The sequence below is a fragment of the Podarcis bocagei genome (genome assembly GCF_964188305.1).
Source record: "Podarcis bocagei genome assembly, chromosome: 3".
NCBI lineage: Eukaryota > Metazoa > Chordata > Lepidosauria > Squamata > Lacertidae > Podarcis > Podarcis bocagei.
In genome coordinates, this window is record NC_138127.1 from 46790879 (window position 1) to 46814871 (window position 23993).

The 23993-nt window shown below is 45.2% G+C and overlaps 1 protein-coding gene and 1 long non-coding RNA gene across 3 annotated transcripts in view; both read left to right on the top strand.

Annotated features, from left to right (window-relative positions):
• Nucleotides 1–5768, top strand: part of LOC308583668 — a 35013-nt gene extending 29245 nt beyond the window's left edge. Inside the window, exons 2-3 of the long non-coding RNA XR_014006331.1 lie at nucleotides 175–287; nucleotides 4440–5768. This is a non-coding gene — a long non-coding RNA (uncharacterized lncRNA). The remainder of the gene's footprint in view (nucleotides 1–174; nucleotides 288–4439) is intronic.
• A 17550-nt stretch (nucleotides 5769–23318) lies between these two features.
• The window catches only part of MYB (MYB proto-oncogene, transcription factor), a 36992-nt gene continuing 36317 nt past the window's right edge, over nucleotides 23319–23993 (top strand). For both annotated transcript variants that reach the window (XM_081187673.1, XM_081187674.1), the window contains exons 1-2: nucleotides 23319–23361; nucleotides 23527–23677. In XM_081187673.1, coding sequence (XP_081043799.1) covers nucleotides 23334–23361; nucleotides 23527–23677 — 179 coding nt within the window. In that variant the 5' untranslated portion in view covers nucleotides 23319–23333. The remainder of the gene's footprint in view (nucleotides 23362–23526; nucleotides 23678–23993) is intronic.

Sequence of the window (23993 nt, forward strand, 5' to 3'; positions counted from 1 at the left end):
AGCGGAGGCAAGGCAGGAGCCTCTCTTGGTCTTCCACTGCTCAAGGCAAGCACCTCACCTTGCCTCATCAGTGGGCCAGGTCTGCTTGGATCGAATGGTGCTCTAGCAGTACAAGTGAAAGTACTTCTTGTGCATGGAGGAGTGACTTTCATTTCAGCTCATTCTCCTCCACAGCTGCACCCGGACCTCTGCATAGCATTGAATGCTTTCCTGGAGTGTCTCCCAACTCTGAGATGCAAGTGGCTGTACCAAAAAGGGAAAGTGAGGAAAGATCTGTGGTTTTCCAAGTAATTTCCAAATTTCCACATTATTTATTCTGGTGTAAGCTGACTACAATAATTTCTATGTTACTTGTCTCTATAAAATAGGTTGCAGTGACTGCCTCCCGATACCCAATATTTAGTATATCTTCAGCTATAAATAGGGCAATTCTTATCAGAGGATGTCAACCAATGTGTAACAATTAAAGTATGCACCATGTCCTCTGCATTTGAGTAGCCACACAAAATGCCCACAAATACACCCTGTCATCCAAAACAATTGTCCGAATCACCATTTTCTTGCTCTCTAGATTTATGTGTGTCTCTTTACACATGCACTGCATAATCATTATGGCCCTACTTACATGAGATGGCAGGCACCCTACAACTCAGTATTATAAAACCATAGAACAGGGTCAGCCCACCCAAGCTAGTGGTGTCCAATGCTTGGCAAGTAGGCCAAAGCTTGTTGGGTCTACTTCCCCTTACTATGCAAAACAAAATAAATGTCCAGGTATGGAAGTGCCTTAATACAACTATTTTTGACACTGAAACATACTAAGGGCCCTATCACTTAGTGATAGACCATGTGTTTTGCATGCAAAAGCCCCAGAGTCAATCCCTGATAGGTGGCAGGACACTGTTTAAAAATATCAGGTATCCGGAGAGGCAGAAGGCCTATCTGGAGACCCTGCAGTGTCCTTGCCAGTCAGGGTATACTATTAGACTATAAATGGACAAATAGTCTGATCTGATATAAGCCAGAGACTCCTGCATTCTTAGATAAGGTGCCTGAATAAACGTAGTGTGTGGTGGACGTGTCACCCAAGGCAAGGGTCAGGTGCTTTGGACGAATATGCACATCATAATTCTGCTCATTTAGGCTCAATGAACAGAACGTTGATTCATTGATAAGGGTGTGAATAGTCCAGCAGTGAGACGCATGGGAACTTGGAAGCAGCTGGCAGCCCCCACCAAGATATGACAATGTTAAAGGGGATTTTTCATTTGCCACATTTGCTTGTATAAAGTTGGCACACTTACAAAAGTTCACTCTCGATCTAAAGAGATTACTGTGCTAGTCACATTCTCTTTTACAGGGAAGAGCTCTTAAAATGAGAGCAAACTTTTAAAGGTGCAACCAGCTAGGCTGATCACTTATGTGCAAGAAGTGAAACACCATCTCTTCCCTTTAACTGCAGTTTTAAAAATCATTATTAAAAAAAAGATGACACAACCATGATGAATCACAGCATGAATAGCGCCCATACACAACCCAGAGGCACTTTTCTGTGAAGTACTTCCATTAACTTCAGAGTGTAATAAGTTTGTCTCCTTTATGCCCCATATCATTGAGGGTGCCTGGTCCTGGCATTATTTGTTTGTTACATTTCTAGGCTGTGTTTTGGGTGAAATGACTACTCTCATAGTTTTACAACAGTCATGAAATACAGCTGAAAGCATAAAACCCACCATAATACAGATAAGAGCAAGAGATATAAAAATACAGTTACAGCACAAAATAAGCAACTTAACTGCATTTATCCACCTGGAAGCAACACCCCTGAATGTCAATCAACTAATTTCATAAAGTCAAAGCACAATGGCCATAACCCAAGTAAGAGACGAATATACATGAAAGTACACACAGCTGGAATTGTATATATGGTTGTAGCTGCAGCAGTTTCTCCTACTGAAGTCTAGCTTCTTTTGAAACAGAATAGTCATCTGTTTCTTTGGCAGTGAGAACTATTGAGTAGCCCAGGCAAAATAGTATCTCAGCTAGAAATTGCATTCTCTTCCATGCTATTTCCTTTCTTTGGATCATGGTTTTAGTTAGGCTACAAGACCAAAAGGTGATAATTATTTCTGTAAATGACAGTCAAGACCAGAATAATTGTACTATGTAATCTTGAAGTCAATAAATCACTTAGAGAAAACATGAATGAATATAAATTTACTGTTCAGCTAATGGTGGTGCGCGGGTGGTGCTGTGGTGTAAACCACTGAGCCTCTTGGTCTTGCGGCAGATTGGAAGGTCAGCGGTTCAAATCCGTGCAATGGGGTGAGCTCACGTTGCTCTGTCCCAGTTTCTGCCAACCTAGCAGTTCAAAAGCATATCAGTGCAAGTAGATAAATAGGTACCGCTATGGCAGGGAGGTAAAGGGCATTTCCATGCGCTCTGGCACTCGTCACGGTGTCCTGTTGCACCAGAAGTGGTTTAGTCATGCTGACCACATGACCTGGAAAGCTGTTTGTGGACAAATGCCAGCTCCCTCGGCCTGGAGCGAGATGAACACTGCACCCCATAGTCACCTTTGACTGGACTTAACCATCCAGGGGTCCTGTACCTTTACCTTTTTACTTTTCAGCTGTATGTCTTTAAAAAGTACTTCAATATTTTATATTTTCCGCTTGAAACAAAGTCTTTTTGTTGCTGTTGGTAGCCTTACAGATGCATTTGCTTTATATTTAAGACACGCATGCAGGCACACACAAAACCCCTGAGGCTTTGAATTATTTTCAAGCGGGGAGTGGGGGAATACTGTCATTTTTTCCACTGATCATGACCACATCCAATACAAGTCAAAACAAGTACTCGGAAGACAAGCTATGACACTCTAGTACAGAAATTAGAAAAACTAGCTGGACTGTTCCTTCCTGGGCATCACCTTTACAGTTAATAATTCAAAAATCAGAAGTAGGTGATTCATAATAACGAGCAAAGGGCAGAATGTCTACATTGACATTGGCTGGTTAGCACTGGCATTATTAGGCATGTTTTTCTCAGTTCACTAGATAGGTCTAGATATGACTCAGTAGATGTAGACGAGTCAAAATTGCAGAATTCTAGGATGCAGTTTTTAAACCAATCACTTGATAATCATGTTGAAACAGATGAACCTGCTAGGTAAATGGCTATAAATTGAAAATTAACTACTTTTATCAAGCTGTAAGCAAACCTTCTTGTGCCCTATGCCATGAGAGGTTTTTTTAAAAAAATAGAAATGAAGATAGATTGATTTGTATCCTGCCACTTCCCCAGAGAAAATTAGCAAAAGCAAATATATATCCCAATCCAGCTATCTTTTCTAGCCAGTAGAAGACTAGAATACTTTCCACATTGATTTCAATGGGGAAGTCCATTCTTACATTCTCAAAGTTTGTTCATAGGGTGATACATACATACATGCATAGTGCACATAAGAGATAGATCTGTGCTCAAGTGTAAGTATAGGATACAATATCTACTAACATATAAAATACAGTTAATTACAACCAATTTGCCCCATCTGAATCTTGCTTAATGAAAGCCAGCTCTCACAGGAGTTTTTACATCATTCTGGAAGATTTAGGGCACAGCCTTCCAGAATATCTTTATTTTAAGCTGGATATTTTTAGGTTAGTAAAGGCAGGTCATAGGGTCTATTGAATTTGCAAGTGTTAAATTCTCCTTCAAAACAAAATAAGGAGCTGGGGGCGGGAATATATCAAAAAAGTAAGTATGTTCAGCACATTCCTTTTAATAATGTACGCTGCATGTTTAGTATCTGTATACACAATCTGATTTTTCCCTGTGCTTGCCATACTAATATCAATTTAAAGCCCATACTCGAAACCAACAGTAGATGGCCCACTTTTCATAGAAAGAAAGACCTGGAGAACCCAACACTAGGCCATGAGGAAAAGGACGCACACACAGCCACACACAGCTTTCATTATAAACCTGGCAGTCATTTGCGAGAACAAGTGAAAACATGATTAGGAAAAGAAAGAGGTAATTTCTCCCCCAAATCATATGGGAAACAAGTAGTCATAAAACATTAAAGTAAGACGGATACAGAAACCAACATAACCCAGAATGTAAAATCATTATAGGAGTAACAAAAAGAGATAAGGAGAGTTAGCGTAAAATTCATAAGATATGAATACTTAGCATTAATTAAATAAACAACCCACCCTCTCTCTTTTTTTTTTAACCTAAAGGAAATAGTTAGCTAACTAGGGAATATCTTCAGAAGATTTTTAAGAGAAAATTTGATTGACACCCTATGCCCTTTTAAAATGTGTTGGGGGTGGTTATTGGGTGGTTGTTGTTTTTATTTTGATTATGCATTTTTGTGGTTTTATATTCTGATTTTATTCTGTGAACTGCCCTGAGACCTGCGGGTATACTAGGCCTGTATGAAGAGTGCTGACGACTGCTGGACAGATCACCGATTAATACATTCCACGATGGCTATCAAGATTATATCTCAACGCAGGCTTCAAGGAAGGAAACCAAGGAACAAAATGAACGCTCAAGCCCTTCAAGATCTTATTAAGTGGGATTGTTTCCAAACAACTCTTAAGGACCATCTGCTTTTGGAGTTCCCTGACAACCTTGAGGAACACTGGACCAAGCTAAAAACATCCATGATTGCAGCCTACGAACAAGCAATTGGATACCAAACACCAATAAATGGTTTGATGAGAATGACAGTGAGATTGAATGCATTATTGACAAGAAAAGGAAGGCCTTTCAGATCTGGCAAAGAAATAGAAACTGTGCCACTAAGACAAAAACCTATGCCAACGCTAAGGCTAAGGTTCAAAGAAGAACCAGAGAACTAAAGAGCACCTGGTGGATAAAAAAAGCGCAAGAGATCCAGCACTTAGCCGACACTCATGATGCACAGAGTTTCTTTAAAGCCACAAAGACCATCTATGGGCCAGTAAATCATGGCATATGTCTCCTACGCTCAACAGACGGTACCACGCTTTTAAAAGATAAGTAAGCTATTGCACTGCGCTGGAAAGAACATTACTAGCATCTCCTTAACCGCAACTCCCCTGTAGCTGCCCTGAGGTCCTCTTACAAGTTCCACCAAAAAAATAGAGATGAGTTTGCAGTATCTCCAAATCTGGGAGAGTTGTGTACAGCTATTAACCAAATGAAAAACAACGAAGCCAGCGGACTTGGTGATATACCTGCCGACGTCTTCAAAGTGGGCGGAATTGAACTTACACAATAACTTCACAAGCTCATCGAAAAAATCTGGGAGAGAGAGGAGATCCCAGCAGACTTTAGGGATGGCAAAATTATCAATCTCTTTTTAAAAGGTGATAGAATGGATTGAGGAAACTATTGAGACATCTCTTTATTAGCTGCGGCCAGCAAAATTATTGCAATGATCTTAGCAAACTATCTCCTAACAATATCCAAGGCTACTTTTCCTGAATCCCCAAATGGTTTTCGACCTTGTAGGGGGACAGCGGACATGATTTTCACTGTTCAACAGCTTCAAGAAAAATGCAGAGAGCAGACTGCCTTAATGGATGCTGCTCCCTGTCTGCCTTAATATATGCTGCTCCCACGATAGCGGAGACCATTAGCGAAGATAACCAAGGATGATTTGAGGGTAATTGTCCTTTCAAGCTCCCCCCAGGGCCCGGTCTCGGTACCTGGCTCTCGCTCTGGCATGGAATTTGGGAGGCAGAGAGATGCTGAGTGCAAAAGCACTTTGGTAATAATAATAATAATAATAATAATAATAATAATAATAATAATAATAAAATTATTTATACCCCGCCCCATCTGGCTGGGTTTTCCCAGCTGCTCTGGGCGTCTTCCAACAGAATATTAAAATACAATAGTCTATTAAACATTAAAAGCTTCCCTAAACAGGGCTGCCTTCAGACGTCTTCTAAAGGTCTGGTAGTTGTTTTTCTCTTTGACATCTGGTGGGAGGGCATTCCACAGGGCAGGTGCCTCTACCGAGAAGGCTCTCTGCCTGGTTCCCTGTAACTTGGCTTCTCGCAGCAAGGGAACCGCCAGAAGGCCCTCAGCACTGGACCTCAGTGTCCGGGCAGAATGATGGGGGTGGAGACCCCCTATGCACACATTAATGAAGCTAAACCAACCCCTGTAAATGGCATTTATTGACCTGACTAAGGCCTTCAACACTGTAAATCGTAATGCTCTGTGGACTGTCCTTCTGAAAATTGGCTGTCCAGATAAATTTGTGAACATACTTCGGCTCCTCCATGATAATGTGACAGCAACAATTGCAGATAAGAATAGCTTTCAGAGTTAACAATTCACAGTGGGATCAGGTGTTAAACAGGGTTGTGTACCTCCAAACTATCCTAAATATCTTCGCAGAAGCTTACGAAAGGCTTGGCCCATTGCTCAACATCCAAAAAACCAAAGTGCTGCACCAACAAGCACAAAGCAACTCTGCACTGTTGTTTTGGATCTTTTCTGACATACGTTTCTTACAATTAGTGAAAGTTCATTATCAGTCCAGATAGCTGGTGACATTTGTCTGCAATATTGTCCTCGGGTCCAGTATTGGACCACTTCGACCGATATCCCCAGCCAATGTGGACAGACTCCTCCGAGCTGGAAAGCCCACCACCTGTCCTCTCGACCCGTGCCCGTCTTGGCTGATTAGAGCGTGTCCAGACGAGGTGCGGGCCCTCCTGGGGGATATCATCAATTTGTCCCTTGGCACAGGGACATTCCCAGGGGAACTGAAGGAGGCAGTGGTGCGCCCGCTCTTAAAGAAAACATCATTAGATCCTTTAGATCTATCCAATTACCGCCTGGTTTCAAATCTTCCGTTCCTGGGTAAGGTGATTGAGAGAGCGGTTGCTGAACAGCTTGGTGGGTTTCTGGATGAAACATCGGCTCTAGATCCATTCCAGTCCGGCTTCCGCGCTGGTCATGGGACCGAGACGGCTCTGGTTGCCCTAACAGATGATTTTCGTAGACAGCTGGATCGAGGCGGGTCGGGGCTGCTGATTCTTCTAGATCTGTCAGCAGCTTTCGACATGGTCGATCACGAACTCCTGGACCACCGCCTTGCCGACGTGGGGATCCAGGGCACAGTCCTTCAATGGCTGCGCTCGTTTCTCTCTGGTCGGGGACAGAGGGTGGTGCTTGGGGGGGAATTGTCATCGCGCCACTCCTTGGTGTGTGGAGTACCTCAGGGTGCGATACTCTCCCCGATGCTTTGGGATTGGGGGGGGCAACTCCCATCTCTTGCGGGGGCGCAATTAGTGCCAGCACCATCCGTTAAGAGTTTGGGTGTAATCTTCGATACCTCCCTTTCCATGGAGGCGCAGATTGCAGCTATAACAAAGGCGGCATTTTTCCATCTCCGCCAAGCTAAGCAGTTGGCTCCTTACCTCTCTCGCCCTGACCTAGCCACTGTGATCCATGCGACGGTCAGCTCCAGACTGGATTATTGTAACTCGCTGTACGTGGGGCTGCCCTTGAGACTGACCCAGAAACTCCAGCGGGTGCAGAATGCTGCAGCGAGACTCCTTATGGGGTCTTCGCTGCAAGATCACATTCACCTGGTGCTATACCAGCTGCACTGGCTCCCGGTGGAGTACAGGATCAGGTTTAAGGTGCTGGTTTTAACCTTTAAAGCCCTATACGGCCTAGGACCCTCGTACCTACGGGACCGCCTCTCCTGGTATGTCCCACAGAGAAACGTACGGTCTTCAAATAATAACATCTTGAAGGTCCCAGGCCACAGAGAGGTTAGGCTGGCCTCAACTAGAGCCAGAGCTTTTTCAGCTGTGGCTCCGATCTGGTGGAACGCTCTGTCACAAGAGACTAGGGCCCTGCGGGACTTGACATCTTCCCGCAGGGCCTGCAAGACAGAGCTGTTCCACCAGGCCTTTGGCCAGGGCACAGCCTGACTCCCTCCCTCGGCAATCTTCGCGGAGCTCTGGCCCAATGGTTGCCAGTGGCTTGATTTGAATTAATTTTATAATGAATGATTTTAGAGTGTTGTTTGTGTTGTACTTTTGTACTGTTTTATTGTTGTTAGCCGCCCTGAGCCCTGCTTCGGCTGGGGAGGGCGGGATATAAATAAAATTATTATTATTATTATTATTATTATTATTATTAATAATAATAATAATAATAATAATAATAATAATAATAATAATAATAATACAGAAAAACAGAAAGGGTGCCAGCAACATAAAGAAATGAAAAGCTAGTAGAGTGAAAAGAACATTCAAGAATCAATGAGGATCTAGAAGGAAAGTGTGAATATGGGTCCATTTACTGTAAAATACAGCATCACATTTATTTCAGAGAAAAATAATTCTCACGCAAGTTTTCTATTAACTTCTGAGTGTATTTCCCCTAGTTTCACTATTGGTGTGCTACACCTCCCCACTCTGTATTCTTTAAATCCATACAGGCACTTCTGCATGCTGTTCCAAGATGAGCAACAAAACAACCTCAAGCTGTTGCTGCACAGCTGCTCTGTCACACTGGCAATTTCAGTCCTTCTTCACTGCTACAATGATTGCTTGTAGTGCAGCCCTGAGATTTTAAGGCTCCCCCTCTCTGCAACCTATGATCATTCGCTGTAAGGTCTGAAAAGAGCCCCATCAACAGAGCTGTGCATATTCCATGTATGTGCAGGGATCTTTTCAGATCTTACCATGGGCAAGCATAGGCCAGAGATCAGTGGCGTAGCGTGGGGGTGCAGGGGGGGCCGGCCGCACTGGGCACAACATCTGGGGGTTAGGGTTAGGGGGCGCAAATCCACGGGTTAGGGGGCGCAAATCCATGGGTTAGGGGGCTCAAATTACTTGCCTTGCCCTGGGTGCTGATAACCCACGCTACGCCACTGCCAGAGATGGAGTTTGCCATCTCAACACTATACTCATCCACACACATGTGTACAGCCAATTCACAAACACCACTCAGTGTGTTATCACTTGAAGAGTTATCACTTGATTGCTTACAATTGAACACATCAGTGGTACACATGGAGAGAATATTGTGCTTGAGGTAATGAAAAGTTTGGCTGTGACACTTGCTCTGTGATGCTTGTTTCGCTCATGCAAATTATCACAAGCTTTCACAGTTATGGAGTGCAAACATGGAAGTAGCATTGTGACATCTAACTCTCTAGGCAGTACAGTGGTACCTTGGGTTACAGACACTTCAGGTTACAGATTCTGCTAACCCAGAAATAGTACCTTGGGTTAAGAACTTTGCTTCAGGATGAGAACAGAAATTGCGTGGCGGCGGCGGGAGGCCCCATTAGCTAAAGTGGTACCTCAGGTTAAGAACAGTTTCAGGTTAAGAATGGACCTCCAGAATGAATTAAGTTCTTAATCCGAGGTACCACTGTACTGGCAATACGCACCTCCCCTCTTTGTGGCACAGTAATTGAAAATATGGCATAGTCCTTTCATTTAAACTAAAGCTTTTAGGGAGCATCTACACTGCTAATAGGGACGTGGGTGGTGCTGTGGGTAAAACCTCAGCGCCTAGGACTTGCCGATCATCAGGTCGGCGGTTCGAATCCCCACGGCGGGGTGCGCTCCCATCGTTCGGTCCCAGCGCCTGCCAACCTAGCAGTTCGAAAGCACCCCCGGGTGCAAGTAGATAAATAGGGACCGCTTACTAGCGGGAAGGTAAACGGCGTTTCCGTGTGCTGCGCTGGCTCGCCAGATGCAGCTTGTCACGCTGGCCACGTGACCTGGAAGTGTCTGCGGACAGCGCTGGCCCCCGGCCTCTTAAGTGAGATGGGCGCACAACCCTAGAGTCGGATACGACTGGCCCGTATGGGCAGGGGTACCTTTACCTTTACACACTGCTAATATAACTAACCTAAAAGACAGTTCAACTGTTGCGGCTGCCCCTACTCCATACCCTTGAGAATTATATTAGATATAAAAATGTGATAAAAAGTATTAGAATCCTTAGCACTTTGTTAAATTATTGTTTCCTGGATTTTTCAACTAAAAGCCCAAAGAGTTAAATAAGTGTGAAACTGGTTTATGTTTGTAGTTTAGATAGGCATATTACTAAAAGGCTTAGGAGCCAAGTACTTGAAAGAGCACCTCCCGCAGCACCAGCCAACCTACGCTCATACCTAGGATATGATGATAAGAAACAGAGCTCTCTTGGTGGTGGCACCACATTTATGGAATTCTCACCATGGGAAAATGCAGCTAGCCCCCACATTGTCAAGTAAAGATACGCTTATTCACCTGGGTTCGGGGCACATAATATAGACCAGACTGTTTGCCGATATTGAGCTATGTTATAGCCGTGATGGGGTGAGCTCCCGTTGCTGCTCCTGCCAACCTAGCAGTTTGAAAGCATGCAGTGCAAGTAGATAAATAGGTACCGCTCCGGCGGGAAGGTAAACAGCATTTCTGTGCACTACTCTGGTTCACCAGAAGCGGCTTAGTCATGCTGGCCACATGACCCGGAAGCTGTACGCTGGCTCCCTCGGCCAATAAAGCAAGATGAGCATCACAACCCCAGAGTCGGCCGCGACTGGACCTAATGGTCGGGGTCCCTTTACCTTTATCTTTATGGTGTGTTTGTACTATTGATAGTTATATTGTGACACTGCTATTATTCTAGTTGTTATAACTGACATTTTCTTAAACATTATCGTATTGCATTGAATTGAATTTTATTATGTTGTGCACCATCCTGTGTTCCTTGAGAGGAAGGGTGGGATAACAAGAAGAAGATATTTCAGAATGTAAGGGTTTCAGGTATCATACCCTTGTTCACAGAGTTGGACCATAAGCTCTTCAAGCTCTTTTGACAACCAATGACTCATTGATAAAATTATCTTTTAGGATGCTAATTTAGCACTTGCATTTTTTAATACAGAGAAACCACTAGTAACACTGATGCCAGATACAAATAACATATGAGAAAATAAATACACAAAGTTATGGAACAGAGAACTAAGAGCTGCAACTGCTCAAAGCCACTTGTAATTCAACCCTAATTTCTAATCCTAGAAGTAAGACAAATCTAATTCAATGGGACTTACTCCCAGTTAAGTGTGGTTAGGATTGCAGCTTTGTTAGCTGTAGGCACAATCTTTCAAGTACAAACATAATCTGGAATCCAACTGCAATATATTTCCTTCCAAACTTTTTCAGCAGGGGGCCGGTCCACTGTCCCTCAGATCTGGGGGGGGGGGCAGACTATATTGGGGGGGCAATTCCTATGCCCCACAAAAAAACCCAGAGATGCATTTTAAATAAAAGGACACATTCTACTCATGTAAAAACACGCTGATTCCTGGATCATCCACGGGCCGGATTTAGAAGGCGATTGGGCCAGATCCAGCCCCCGGGCCTTAGTTTGCCTACCCATGACCTAAACCAAATTTTGTGACTCCTAATATTTTTTCTCAACTATGTTCTTCAACTCAGATTATGATAAAACATGGGCAATGAGGATGCCACCCAGTTATAACTTAATTGATAAAAGTTTTAACCAATTAACCATCATTTTGACGAACACATTATTTTTATGTGTAGCACAGCAGGCACATCTGTAAGAGAGGTCCCTTCCAGTATGTTAAAAATGGAATAGGCATCTTCAGTGATCGTGTCTGTCATCTGAAGTTTTTAAATACCTTTATTTAAGTACCTACATTAAAAATACCGTATTTTTCGCACTATAGGACGCACTTTTTCCCCTCCAAAAATGAAGGGGAAATGTGTGTGCGTCCTATGGTGCGAATGCAGGCTTTTGCTGAAGCCTGGAGAGCGAGAGGGGTCCGTGCGCACCGACCCCTCTCGCTCTCCAGGCTTCAGGAAGCTATCCCAAGTCTTGCAAGCCCGGCGGGATGTCACGCGGGCTCGCAAGGCTTGCGGGCAGCAGCCTGCACCCAAAAGCTGGGGACAGCGGGGAGGTGCAGAGCCGCCACCCCGCTATTCCCCGACCTGATCTGGAGGCTGGCGGGGGGAGAAGCAAGCCTGCTTCTCCCCCCCCCCAGCCCCACAAGCTCGGGGGATAGGGGGATGGCGAAGCGCCGCCATCCCGCTATTCCCCGACCTGATCTGGAGGCTGGGGGTGGGAGAAGCAAGCCTGCTTCTCCCCCCCACCATCCCCACAACCTCCAGATCAGGTCGGGGAATCGCGGGATGGCAGCGCTCTGCCATCCCGCTATTCCACGACCTGATCTGGAGGCTGGGGGTGGGAGAAGCAAGCCTGCTTCTCCCCCCCACCATCCCCACAACCTCCAGATCAGGTCGGGGAATCGCGGGATGGCAGCGCTCTGCCATCCCGCTATTCCCCGACCTGATCTGGAGGCTGGGGGTGGGAGAAGCAAGCCTGCTTCTCCCCCCCACCATCCCCACAACCTCCAGATCAGGTCGGGGAATCGCGGGATGGCAGCGCTCCGCCATCCCGCTATTCCACGACCTGATCGGGAGGCTGGGGGTGGGAGAAGCAAGCCTGCTTCTCCCCCCCACCAGCCCCACAACCTCCAGGCTTCAGGAGAGCCCCACCGCCAGCCCCACAAGCTCGGGGGACAGCGGGAGAGGCGCAGCGCGCCCTTCCCGCTGTCCCCCAACTTGGTTAGAAGGCTGGCGGGGGGAGAAGCCTGCTCCTCCCCGTCGCCAGCCCCGCAAACTCGGGGGACAGCGGGAGAGGCGCAGCGCGCCATTCCCGCTGTCCCCCGACTTGGTTTGGAGGCTGGTGGAAGGCTTCCTCCTCCCCCAGCCCCGCAAGCTCCCAGAGCGATGCCAAAGCTGCGCGCAGCTTCGGCATGGCTCTGAGTCCCGTTCTGGGGGAGGGGGGAAGCTCGGGCTTCCCCGCCCCAGCCCCGCGCCTGGCGGGGGGGGATAAATTTTTTCCCCTTTATTTCCCCCCCCCCCCAAATCTAGGTGCGTCCTATGGACCGGTGCGTCCAATAGTCCGAAAAATACGGTACATTAAAAATAATTAACATTTTTTTAAAAAAAAATCCAGCCAATTTGGGACACCTTTTATTTGATCAAAAGTTTATGAAGTGATATTAATGAAACACTGCACCCTAAAGACCATGTACAAATTGAAAGAGAAAGGCAACTAACAAACACGAGATAGACAGGCACATATCTACCAACCACTTTTATTAGTACTTGTGGACATTCCTTATTCCTTTGAATATTCATATCCAAAAGCGACAAAGCCTTTATAAAATAGCTTCAAACATGACTTCTCATGCTACTAAGGCAAGAGTGCTAAGTGAAAGTGTTCTGCAGTTTCTGAAAGTCTAGATCTGTGTCTAGCCCACATGACTGAATACTACTCATATGTGTGGCTGAGTGAAATATAAAAAACGCAAAGCTGTGTTGTGCATGTAGAAGTAGCGTTGAGATTCTTTGTCAGCAATAGGATCCCCTTTGGAGTCCGATGTTATTTGTTTCTTCCTCTCCCACTGTCTTCCGAGGAGCTTGAGGTGGCCTACACTGCTCCCTGACCCCATTTTATCTTCAGAACAAACCTGTGAGATCGGTTAGGATGAGAGACAGTTACTGCCCCAGTGAGTTTTATGGCTGTGGGGGGATTTGAACCCTGGTCTCCCAGGCCCTAGTCCAACACTCAAACCACTTCTGCACCACATTGACTCTACACTGTGCACATGATATGGAGACCATGAATTCTTTTAGAAAGTGCAGGCATGGCGGAAAGGGGGGGATCTGGGAAAAAAAATGTTTCTGAAGAGGAAAACAAAGGAAGAATTGTATGTTGTGAAGAGAACTATTAGCGTGTGTGTTCTTTGGAGAAGTTCTAGCAGAGATTTCCAAAGCAGCTGACAAGAAAAACTGGCCTTAAGGGCCCAAGCAGTTTTAGATACTGACCTGATACCCAAGTAGGTTGTAAGAATGGCTCCTGATAAATAGTAATAACACTTCCTACCAAAGAAGGTATAAGATTTCCCCCTTTCCCAAAAACACAGGGAGGGAAATGGTGGAATGAGGACGGGATCAGAGGTTCACGTGAAATACTGCCTCCGCAATGGTTTTGTGACCACAGCACTGGCTACCAAAGTTGTGCAAAGTTACACTCTTGCTCCATTTCCTGCTCTGTGATTAAACCTGTGGCCTCCAATCCTTGTTTCCAGTTGGGTATTTAGAGTTAGTTAAAAAGCAGGGCATAAGGCACTACAATCTGGCGTTGCAAACAAACAGTTATAATGGTTACAAGGCTAGGGTTTTGAGTGAATGTTTACCTAGAATTGAAAGCCTGGAAGGCACACACTCCTGCACACAGTCTCTAAACATACTGATAGTTCACTCTGCTTTCAGTGGAACTTCGTTCCAAGTAGTATACTTAGGAGTGGAGCATGCAGGATGTCTCCCTGCTTAATAATAGGTTTGAATCTTGCACTCACTTTGTGTTCCTCATGCTAGGCATTGCGAAGGTCTTATCATGAAGCTTGTAAGTGATTTAAGGCATTGTAACATGACAGTGGTGGTTTTGCTGCATGGGCATACAGTGTTCATGCTGGAAAGATGCAGCTAATATGACTTATCTATTCATGTGTCAACAATGAGATTCTTTGTATTCAACTAACACTCAAAGCAGACCCATTGAAATTAAAGGGCTGAAGATATTATTATTATTATTATTATTATTATTATTATTATTATTATTATTATTATTATTTACTCACTCTTCACCCTAAGGCCCCAGGGTGGATTACAACATTTTAAAATGCAGCTTAAAACTGTTTGCAAAACTTACATTCACAAACACTATTGTGAGTACTTTGATTTGGGCCTGGAAACAAAACTGCCAACCAATGCAGCGGTTTTAAAACAAGGGTTATATGTGTTCTGAGTGGAACCCCAGCCAGCTGCATTGGTTAGTTAGGCAGCTGCATTTTTGACCAATTGGTGTCTTCAAGTCATCTTCAGGGCCAGCTCCATGTAGACCACATTATAATACAGTGGTACCTCTGGTTGCGAACGGGATCCTTTCCGGAGGCCCATTCGCGACATGAAAAGAGCACAACCCGCAGGGGTACGTCTATGCACGTGCAGGTTGCAATTCGCTGCTTCTGTGCATGCGCATGACATCATTTTGCGCTTCTGCGCATGCGCGAGCAGCAAAACCTGGAAGTAACCCTTTCCGGTACTTCTGGGTCGCTGTGGGACGTAACCTGAAAGAATGTAACATGAAGCACACATAACATGAGGTATGGCTGTAATAATTTGGAAGTTACCAGAGCATGGAGTACAGTGGCCAAGTCATTTGTATCTAAAAATGGCCATAGGTGGCAAACCAGCTGGAGCTGGAAAAAGACACTCCTAGGCCACCTGATACCCCAGTGAGAATGTTGAGGTGGCTCACACCTTTTAGGAGCATCCATGGCCATTTATTTCAGTGCATCTACTCTGGCAAAAAATTACTTGAATATGATCCTGATGGCTTTCATGCAGAATTGTGTATCGTGTAATATCTCTTCATAGGTTCATATTTCTGAATGCCATGCCTTTGCCAGTCTTAGCTATGGGCAAAGCTGCACTGCTCTAATAAAGAAAAAAAATCCTTCCTGTAGCACCTTAAAGACCAACTAAGTTAGTTCTTGGTATAAGCTTTCGTGTGCATGCACACTTCTTCAGATACGAAGGTGCTACAGGAAGGAATTTTTTTATTTTGACTATGGCAGACCAACACGGCTACCTATCTGTAACTGCTCTAATAAAGCAGTAAGAACACAAGAAGGGAGACAGGCCTAGGACTTGCCAATCAGAAGGTTGGCAGTGAGCTCCCGTTGCTCGGTCCCTGCTCCTGCCAACCTAGCAGTTCGAAAGCATGTCAAAGTGCAAGTAGATAAATAGGTACCACTCCAGTGGGAAGGTACACGCCGTTTCCGTGCGCTGCTCTGGTTTGCCAGAAGCGGCTTAGTCATGCTGGCCACATGACCTGGAAGCTGTATGCCGGCTCCCTCGGCCAATAAAGCGAGATAAGCGCCGCAACCCCAGAGTCGGCCACAACTGGACCTAATGGTCAGGGGTCCCTTTACCTTTAAGAACACAAGAAGGCCCATCTAGTCCAGTGTCCTCTTCTCACAGTGGCCAACAAGGTGCCTGTGGGAAACTCGAAAGCAGGATCCTAGCGCAAGAGCACTCTTCCCTCCTGCAGTTTCCAGCAACTGGTCTTGAAAAGTATTACCACCTCCAACTGTAGAGAGGAAGCATAGCCATTGTGGCTAGTAGCCATTGATAGCCTTCTCCTCCATGAATTTGTCCTTTAAAGCCATCCAAGTTGGTGGCCTTCACTGCCACCACTGGTGAGAGTTCTATAATTTAACTATGTCTTTTTCTTATCTGCCCTGAATCTTCCAACTTCATAGGATGTCCATGAGTTCTAGTGCTCTGTGAAAAGGAGAAAATCTTTGCTCTGTGGGACGTGAGATCTCCAGGCTGATAGTTGATGGACAGATGGACATTTTTTGGGGATCGAAACCGGGAAAGGGGGGGTGAGAGTTTTGGAATCCAAAGGGTGTATAATTATATGTTGTTTTTCTGTTATTTTGTTTTGCAATTAATATAAAAATTGGGAAATTCGTGGAAGGGAATTTGGGTCGACCTTAGAAAAGGGTGTAAAGAATGAGTATTGTTGTTTAAATTGAGGTCTATAAGTTAAAATTGGTTAATTAAGATGAATTAAGTCAAGAACTTGCTGAGCTAACTATTGGAATTGGAATACAAGAAGGGGAGGTGTGGGGAAGTCAGGGAAAGATGTTAAGAAAATAAAGATTTGAAACTATACTTGTTATTTGTGTTGTGTTTGTGTTTTTGTGTTTGTTTAAAATTTGTGAAACTTTAATAAAAATGTATATTAAAAAAAAGAAAAGAAAAGAAAAAAAGAAATTTTTTGCTCTGTGCACTCTTTCCATACCTCTCTCCCGGCAGTGACACAGCATAATGAAAGGAGGCGTGGGGAACCTACAACCCTCTGGGTGCTCTTGGACTACAACTCCCATAACCCCTAACCATTGGCCGTGGTGGTGGGAGTTGGAATCCAACATCTGGAGGGCCTCAGATTCCTCAGCCCTGCGCTATAGTATCCACATCTGCTCTCTAACTGCTTTCTACTACAAAATTTCAACAGGAGGATATCAGGGCAGGCCTTTTCTTATAAAAATGGCCTACTTATTTACTATCAGTGCCAACACGGTGGTTGCTGAGATCAAGCTTGGAGTCAAAATATTACAGGCAATATTCAATAAACATATCCCATCAGCGCAATGATTTTAACTTGCACAATGGGACTACACCCACCACTCCTCGCCCTTTGCTTGCCCCACAGCTTCTCCAGATTGCAAAAGCAGAAAATCAGGGGACCTACTTACTTTCACATAAGTATGCTTAGGAACAGAGCCTAAAACCACTTAAAAGGTGCAAGATTCTGACCTATACTGCTTAAACTGAGAACTTTGCATATTTCACCATTTTCTTTCAAAATGTGAGTCATTTCTGTATTTAAGAAAAGTATTTACTGAGCCATTTTGAGCTTAGTAGACACCCTCCTACGACAGAAGTAGCAGAAGCTCTTCTGTCATAAGCAGAGAAAAATAAAAGTAAAAATCCAGCAGGACTATTATACAAAGTCAAGCAAAAGTCAGCAACCCCTTCCTAATTACTTGGACTTTTAAACTGCTAACCTCTGATTTATTTATTTTTTTTAAAAAAAACACACGAAATAGGAACATGCAAAAGTACAATTGTTCAAAAACTAAAGCCAAACGCCTGCTGTATTTGTGTGGATTAGCATGGGGCTCCTCCCTGTTAACACAACTCAAACACTGCAGACCTGGACTACAATCCTATACCTACTTACCTGGGAGTATGTCCCATTGAACTCAATGGGGCTCACTTCTGAATAGGATTGTACTGTCAAAAGACAACCCTCCTGTTGCAAAAGGGTGACCAGATGCACAAGTCAACAACACCAGGGCTGGCCCAATAAGAGGGAGTTGGGGGGGGGGGTTGGCAAGCAGGGGAGTATAGCCACTCTAGAGTGAACATATGTGAAGAGACGTCCACAGCAATCCATACAAAAGTGTACCAAGCACTTTTCGAAATTAGGCTTTTTTATTAGTTTTATTTATATGCAGCATTTTATACCCCTCATTAACTGTATGTTCTCTGAGCAGTTTACCAAAAGACTTTTTAAACCATAAAATATAAAAACCAAATGGACTTAAAACCAAACACTGGTTAAAACAACGTTGAATCATCCAGAATGAGAATAAAACTATTAGTGCTCAGGGTCTAAAAAGCAATCAGAATTTTTAAAAAACAAAATGAAAAGCCTGCAAAAATAAAACTCTTTGGGCATTTCACAAGCAAGATACTACTAAAGAAAGTGCTTTATTATAATTATTGGTCACCTTTCCCCCTAAATAGGAACCCAAAAATGGTGCATATATTATAACCGACGTAAAACTAAAACAGCAGAAAGCTAAAAAAAAAAAAAAACATTCAAATTTATAAAGACAAGATTAACATTCTACGCACTGACGACATAATTATAAAGCCCAATTGCCTGGTGGAATAGAAACATTGTTGCCTGATGCTTAAAAATAGATAGTGATTGTGCCAGGTGCGTCTCCCCGGAGAGAACGCTTCATAAGCTGGGAGCCACTACTGAGAAGCCCCCTTCTTATGTCAACACCCTCCAGCAACTTCAGAGGTGCCCCACCCAGAAAGGGAGACAACTCCTTAGGTAATTTGGCCTCAAGCTGCATAGCTTTAAATACTGATTCCAGCACTTTGAATTTGGCCAGATGGCAAAATGATAATAATATCAGCTAGTTTCTGCTAATAAACATCTCTCAGACACATAAACACAGGGCTCAAATATCTGAAAGACTGCCTCCGACCCTGCACATATTCATGGGTGTTAAGATCAAGAGCAGGGCACCTCTTGATAGTGCCACCACCCTCAATAGCTCAGGAGGGAGGTGGCCTGGGAGAGGGAATGATCTGTGGCAGCGCCTGAGCTGTGGAATTTCTCCTCACAGAGAAAGCCTGGCACCTTCATTATGTAGTTACCGTTGCATGCTGGAGATATACTTCTTTACCCTCACCTTTGACACCTGAGATTTATATATTTTAGGACCCACTTTTGATTTTATTTGTCTGAAAACTCGTTTAAATATTTTTAAACACTTGTGACCCAACCTGCTGACAAAACAAGAGAATATTCACCTACATTGTAAGCTTGTAAATGGTGGTGACTGGTGCCAAGTGGGGCTGGTGGGGCGGAAGGCATGGAGACTAATTTCAACAAGCCGTCAGTATGAGGTGGAGAATGGTCCTCAGGCTGCCTAGAATGCTGCTGGAAAGATAATATTTACTTTCTTTTTAAATGAGGCACTGACTTTCCCACACCATCCCCACATGGAGCTCAGACCACCTGGATACCACCTGGGATCAGGTACAGGCTATATCACCTGTGCTGGAACATTTCCTAGGAAAACAGTAGCTGCAGTCATATTAAAACCTCCTTGGCTTCCTTCCTCTCCTCTGCCCCCACCAATGCCCTAACTTTCTCAAACTTGGGTCCCCAGCTGTTGTTGGAATACAGCTCCCATCATCCCTAGCTAGCAGGACCAGTGGTCAGGTATGATGGGAATTGTAATCTATCAGTTAGGGGACCCAAATTTGAGAGACACTGATCCTGATCCTCAACCCAAAATCTCTGTGTATGCTATAAGGGTGATATCAAGTTACGGCATTTTTGATAACCTCAATTAATTTTCTTAGTAAACGATAAAGGCAGTAAAGAGCATTAAATTGACACTGAGACCCAAGTGGTGTTAGTGGTTTGCACTGCTTTTCATCAGCGTAAACTGGCGCATCAGTTGCAATCTGTGCTGGATTATGTCATGGTCTTTCATGCTCCAGTAATATTTATTGAAGCTAGACTGCTGCCATAGACTGTATGCAGGGCTGCCTTCGAAGACCATTCAGAAACTGCAGTTAGGCCGTTGATTGAGTCCAGATGGCAAGATCGTTATCTTTCTAACTTTAAAACAACTACACTGGCCCTTGGGCTCAAGTCAAGGGGCTGGTACTCGTCTTTAAAGCCCCGTGTACCTTCCTCCTCCTCCTTATTCTGCCCAATCACTCTAAGATACAATGGATGGCAGCCAGGAGGAGGGCCTTTTAAGTTATGGCACCTTTCGAAGAACTCCTTACAAGGCTTTTTTATCTTTCTGGGGGGTTTTCCAAGCTTTTTAGATCTTTTGACTTCTCTTAAAGTCACTGCTAAATTGGTGTTTCCCACCAGCACTATTGGGCAGTGCTTGATGTGATGTATTCACACTGTGTGTTGTCCCCTTCCCTCAGTTGGTACTTCCCCACCCAGTGTAAATTCCAGAACCCAGAGGTCCATTGTAGGCATGTGGACAAGTTTTTTATATTTGTGTGCAGGCACCTTTTAATTGCTTTAGAAAGATGAGTTTCCCAATGTATCAGATTTGCAGAAAACTGCAGCGTTAAACAAACAAATGTGTGTTGCTTCAAGCCAGGCAAGAATTTGGTGTCACTCATGAAAGAGCACCACCTCCTTCCCTTCCCTTTTCTTTGCCCACCTTCTGATCTGCAGGGAGAAATTCCAATTTAATTTTTAACACAGTTGTTTTGCGCAAGATCTCTTCTGCACAAAAGAACAGCTTTCATTAAAAAATATACCAGGAACCCAAATCCTTTCCTATCAGCTGATGGAAGCAAAATGGAAGTGTGGGGTTATAATTGACACTGCAGAAACATCACCAGAACCTGCCCACACAGTGTGTTCTAGTGTGTCCAGTCAAGTAACAAGTAATTTTATGTTGGATTTACTTTCCAAGTTTAGTATGAAAAATTGTAGGCTGGCAGTTGGATGGGGAGAATGCAGCGCAGACAACACTAAAAAAATCAAGCAGCTTCACATGCAGCTTCAAATCCACATTAAACTCCTGTGTAGATAAGTGAAAACAGCTTGGCAGGTCATTGGCTGCAAAACAGAAGACACATCTGAGGCTGTGTATACATCCCTGCTTACTCGTGCATCCCCGCTGCTGGTGTTTGAACCCAAGTGCACATGGTGCCAGCCACTATCCATATACATCCTGTAATTTCTTGAGAAATATTGCTGTTTGATGCATTCTTCAAACCAGCTTCCATGAGCTGTGTTTAAGCTGTGTGTACAATTGATACAGAAGGGACACGGGTGGCGCTGTGGGTTAAACCACAGAGCCTAGGACTTGCCGATCAGAAGGTTGGCGGTTTGAATCCCCGCAATGGGGTGAGCTCCCGTTGCTCGGTCCCTGCTCCTGCCAACCTAGCAGTTCGAAAGCACGTCAAGTGCAAGTAGATAAATAGGTACCACTCTGGCAGGAAGGTAAACGGCATTTCTGTGCGCTGCTCTGATTCGCCAGAAGTGTCTTAGTCATGCTGGCCACATGACCCGGAAGTTGTACGCCAGCTCCCTTGGCCAATAAAGCGAGATGAGCGCCGCAACCCCAGAGTCGGTCACGACTGGACCTAATGGTCAGGGGTCCCTTTACCTTTACTTACAATTGATACAGCCATTCTGCATGCAAAGATGATAGCTTCATGGAATAGGACTTGGAATAGGAGGTAAAAAGGCAGCTTGAAACAGTGAGGGGGAATGACATCACTAATGTGTACATAGCCTGAGAGACTGAGAGACTGGGCACAGACAATATTGTAAAGGTAATGAAGTAAACAAGTGGCAGACATGTATTACACACCCACACCCCTTATCAGTATGCTAGTCTGTTCTTGGTTCTATTGGTGTGGGCCAGGACAGTCTCATGGGGATACATAATGGGTATGCATGCATTGCACATCACTCCCTCTAATCGTTAACTCAGTTGATGAGTGCCAACACTGCAGCCTAAACGGGGCCACTGAGAAGAGGAATGTATCAGCAAGCTTGGGAAAACCCTAGAGTTTGCAGAAGTATTAAAGATCTTAAGGGGGGGTAACCTAAGGGGACAAAAAACCCCCAAACCAGCCCAGTCAGAACTGAGCATTCTCAACGGCCATCAAACGGCGGCTGATGGTTGGAAATGTTGGGGAACAGAAAATGAGCAGTGCGGGTAATGAAATAGAATATCCTTGAAGAAGACAAAGAATCATAGAATTGTAGAGTTGGAAGAGACCCTGAGGTTAATCTACTAGTCCATCTCCCTGCAATAAAAGAATAGGCAGGTGCCCCATACTGGAATCGAACCTGCAGCCTTGACGTTATCAGCACCACGCTCTTTCCAACTGCGTATGGCTGACTGGAATAATAAAAAGCAACACTCCACCCTGCAATCTTTTGTTGTAGGTCCCACTTGTATGCAGAAAGTGCAGAAACTTGGATGTGCTGGTGTCTTGCATTGCATTTCCCCTCTTGCATTACAGATATATGCAGAAACTGTCTCCCACTGTGCACTCCACAGCTAACTCCTAACACATGTGCAACGGATGCCTTTTAGCAAAGGCAACTCCTAGGCTGCAACAATCCGGATGGAAGGTATGATTTCAAAACACTGGAAGCAGTCTGTCAGCTTCTAAATACAAAGAAAGCGCAGCCTGCTGCAATCTCCTCCCAGGAGAGTATATTTGCAAGCCTTTTCTCAGTAAGCCTCAGATGGGGTGGCCACCATCTTCTCTCCATCTCCCCCTCCCCCCGGCAGAATTTGTAACCTGCAGCATTTCCAGTACCAGGCAAAAATTCAACAGGTCGTTTTTCTCAACAGAAAGGTGGCACTGCACCTGTTGGACGCCTGCCTGCCTGCCGTTAAAAGTCATAAAGCCCTGTAAAAAGATATAAAAAACTAGCGACATTACCGTCCACCTCCACCCCGCAAAAAGACAGGTGGACCTGGCGGAGAATAAGTTGCAGCTTAGAGCTTCCTCCTTGGCAAGCAAAACGGGCAGAGCGCCAGAGGAAGTTTGAGCCCAGCCGTCTCCTTATGGAGGCCACGAAGTGGGTGAGGAGAGAGCGAAGCGGGCTCCTCTCGTGGAGCCTGGCATGGCGCCTCCCAGCCACCCCGGCTCCACGAGCAAGCCCGTGCTCCGGCGGTCCGGCGGGGGTGTGTTCTGGCGGGGGGGGATGTTTGTGTGCCTGTGTGTGTGTGTCAGCAGGACACGTCTCGGCTGCGCGGGACTGTGCAGCAAAAGGCGCCTCTCGCGCCTGCCCGCTCTCCCCCTCGAGTTCAGCTCCGGGCTGCTGCCGCCGGCGCCGCCTCAGCCGCGCGCGCTTCGAGCCACACACAGAGCCGAATGGGCTGGAAGGACTTCCTCCGTGCCAGTAAGACCCAGGGCCAGCGGCTGGAGAAGCGCCTGCGCACTGCAGGGGCGCCAGATTTGGCGGGAGGGGGAGTGTCCAAAAAGCCCTTTGTTTGATGGCATCTCTGTTTACAGAGTTTACTCTTTCATCTCAACCTGTTTCCTCCTCCCCTCTCCCGCTCCTGAGAACTTTGCGGCGGAGGAGCTCCTCTTAAGCGGCAAGAAACGCCAAGCACCTCTTCCAGCAGCATAAAGCCCTCTCCTCCCCCACCCGCCCACTTACTTTTCGCCTTGCCCTCAGTGACTAATGCAAGGATGGCCAGGAGACCTAGGCACAGGTAATAAGAACAAGAAGGGGCAGAAAAGCAAACCCCTTCGCAACGCCAATGCATTTCTGCCTGTCTGTCTCTCTCCTTTTTCTGTGTGTACGTCTTGTCTTGTCGGGCTGCTTTTTTGGGGAGGGGGAAACTCTCGCAGTGTCAGAGAAGAAAAGAAACTCCCTAAGCTTCCAGGAGGGCGAGAGCAGCAGCAGTTCTTTTGCACACCTGTCAGAGCGTGCATTAAAACGGGTGCCTTGCAAGAAAGCGCAAGGCTGCATCAGCAAAAGTTTAGCAGCTTACTTTCCCCTTTGCAAGCCACATCCCTCCGCTCCCG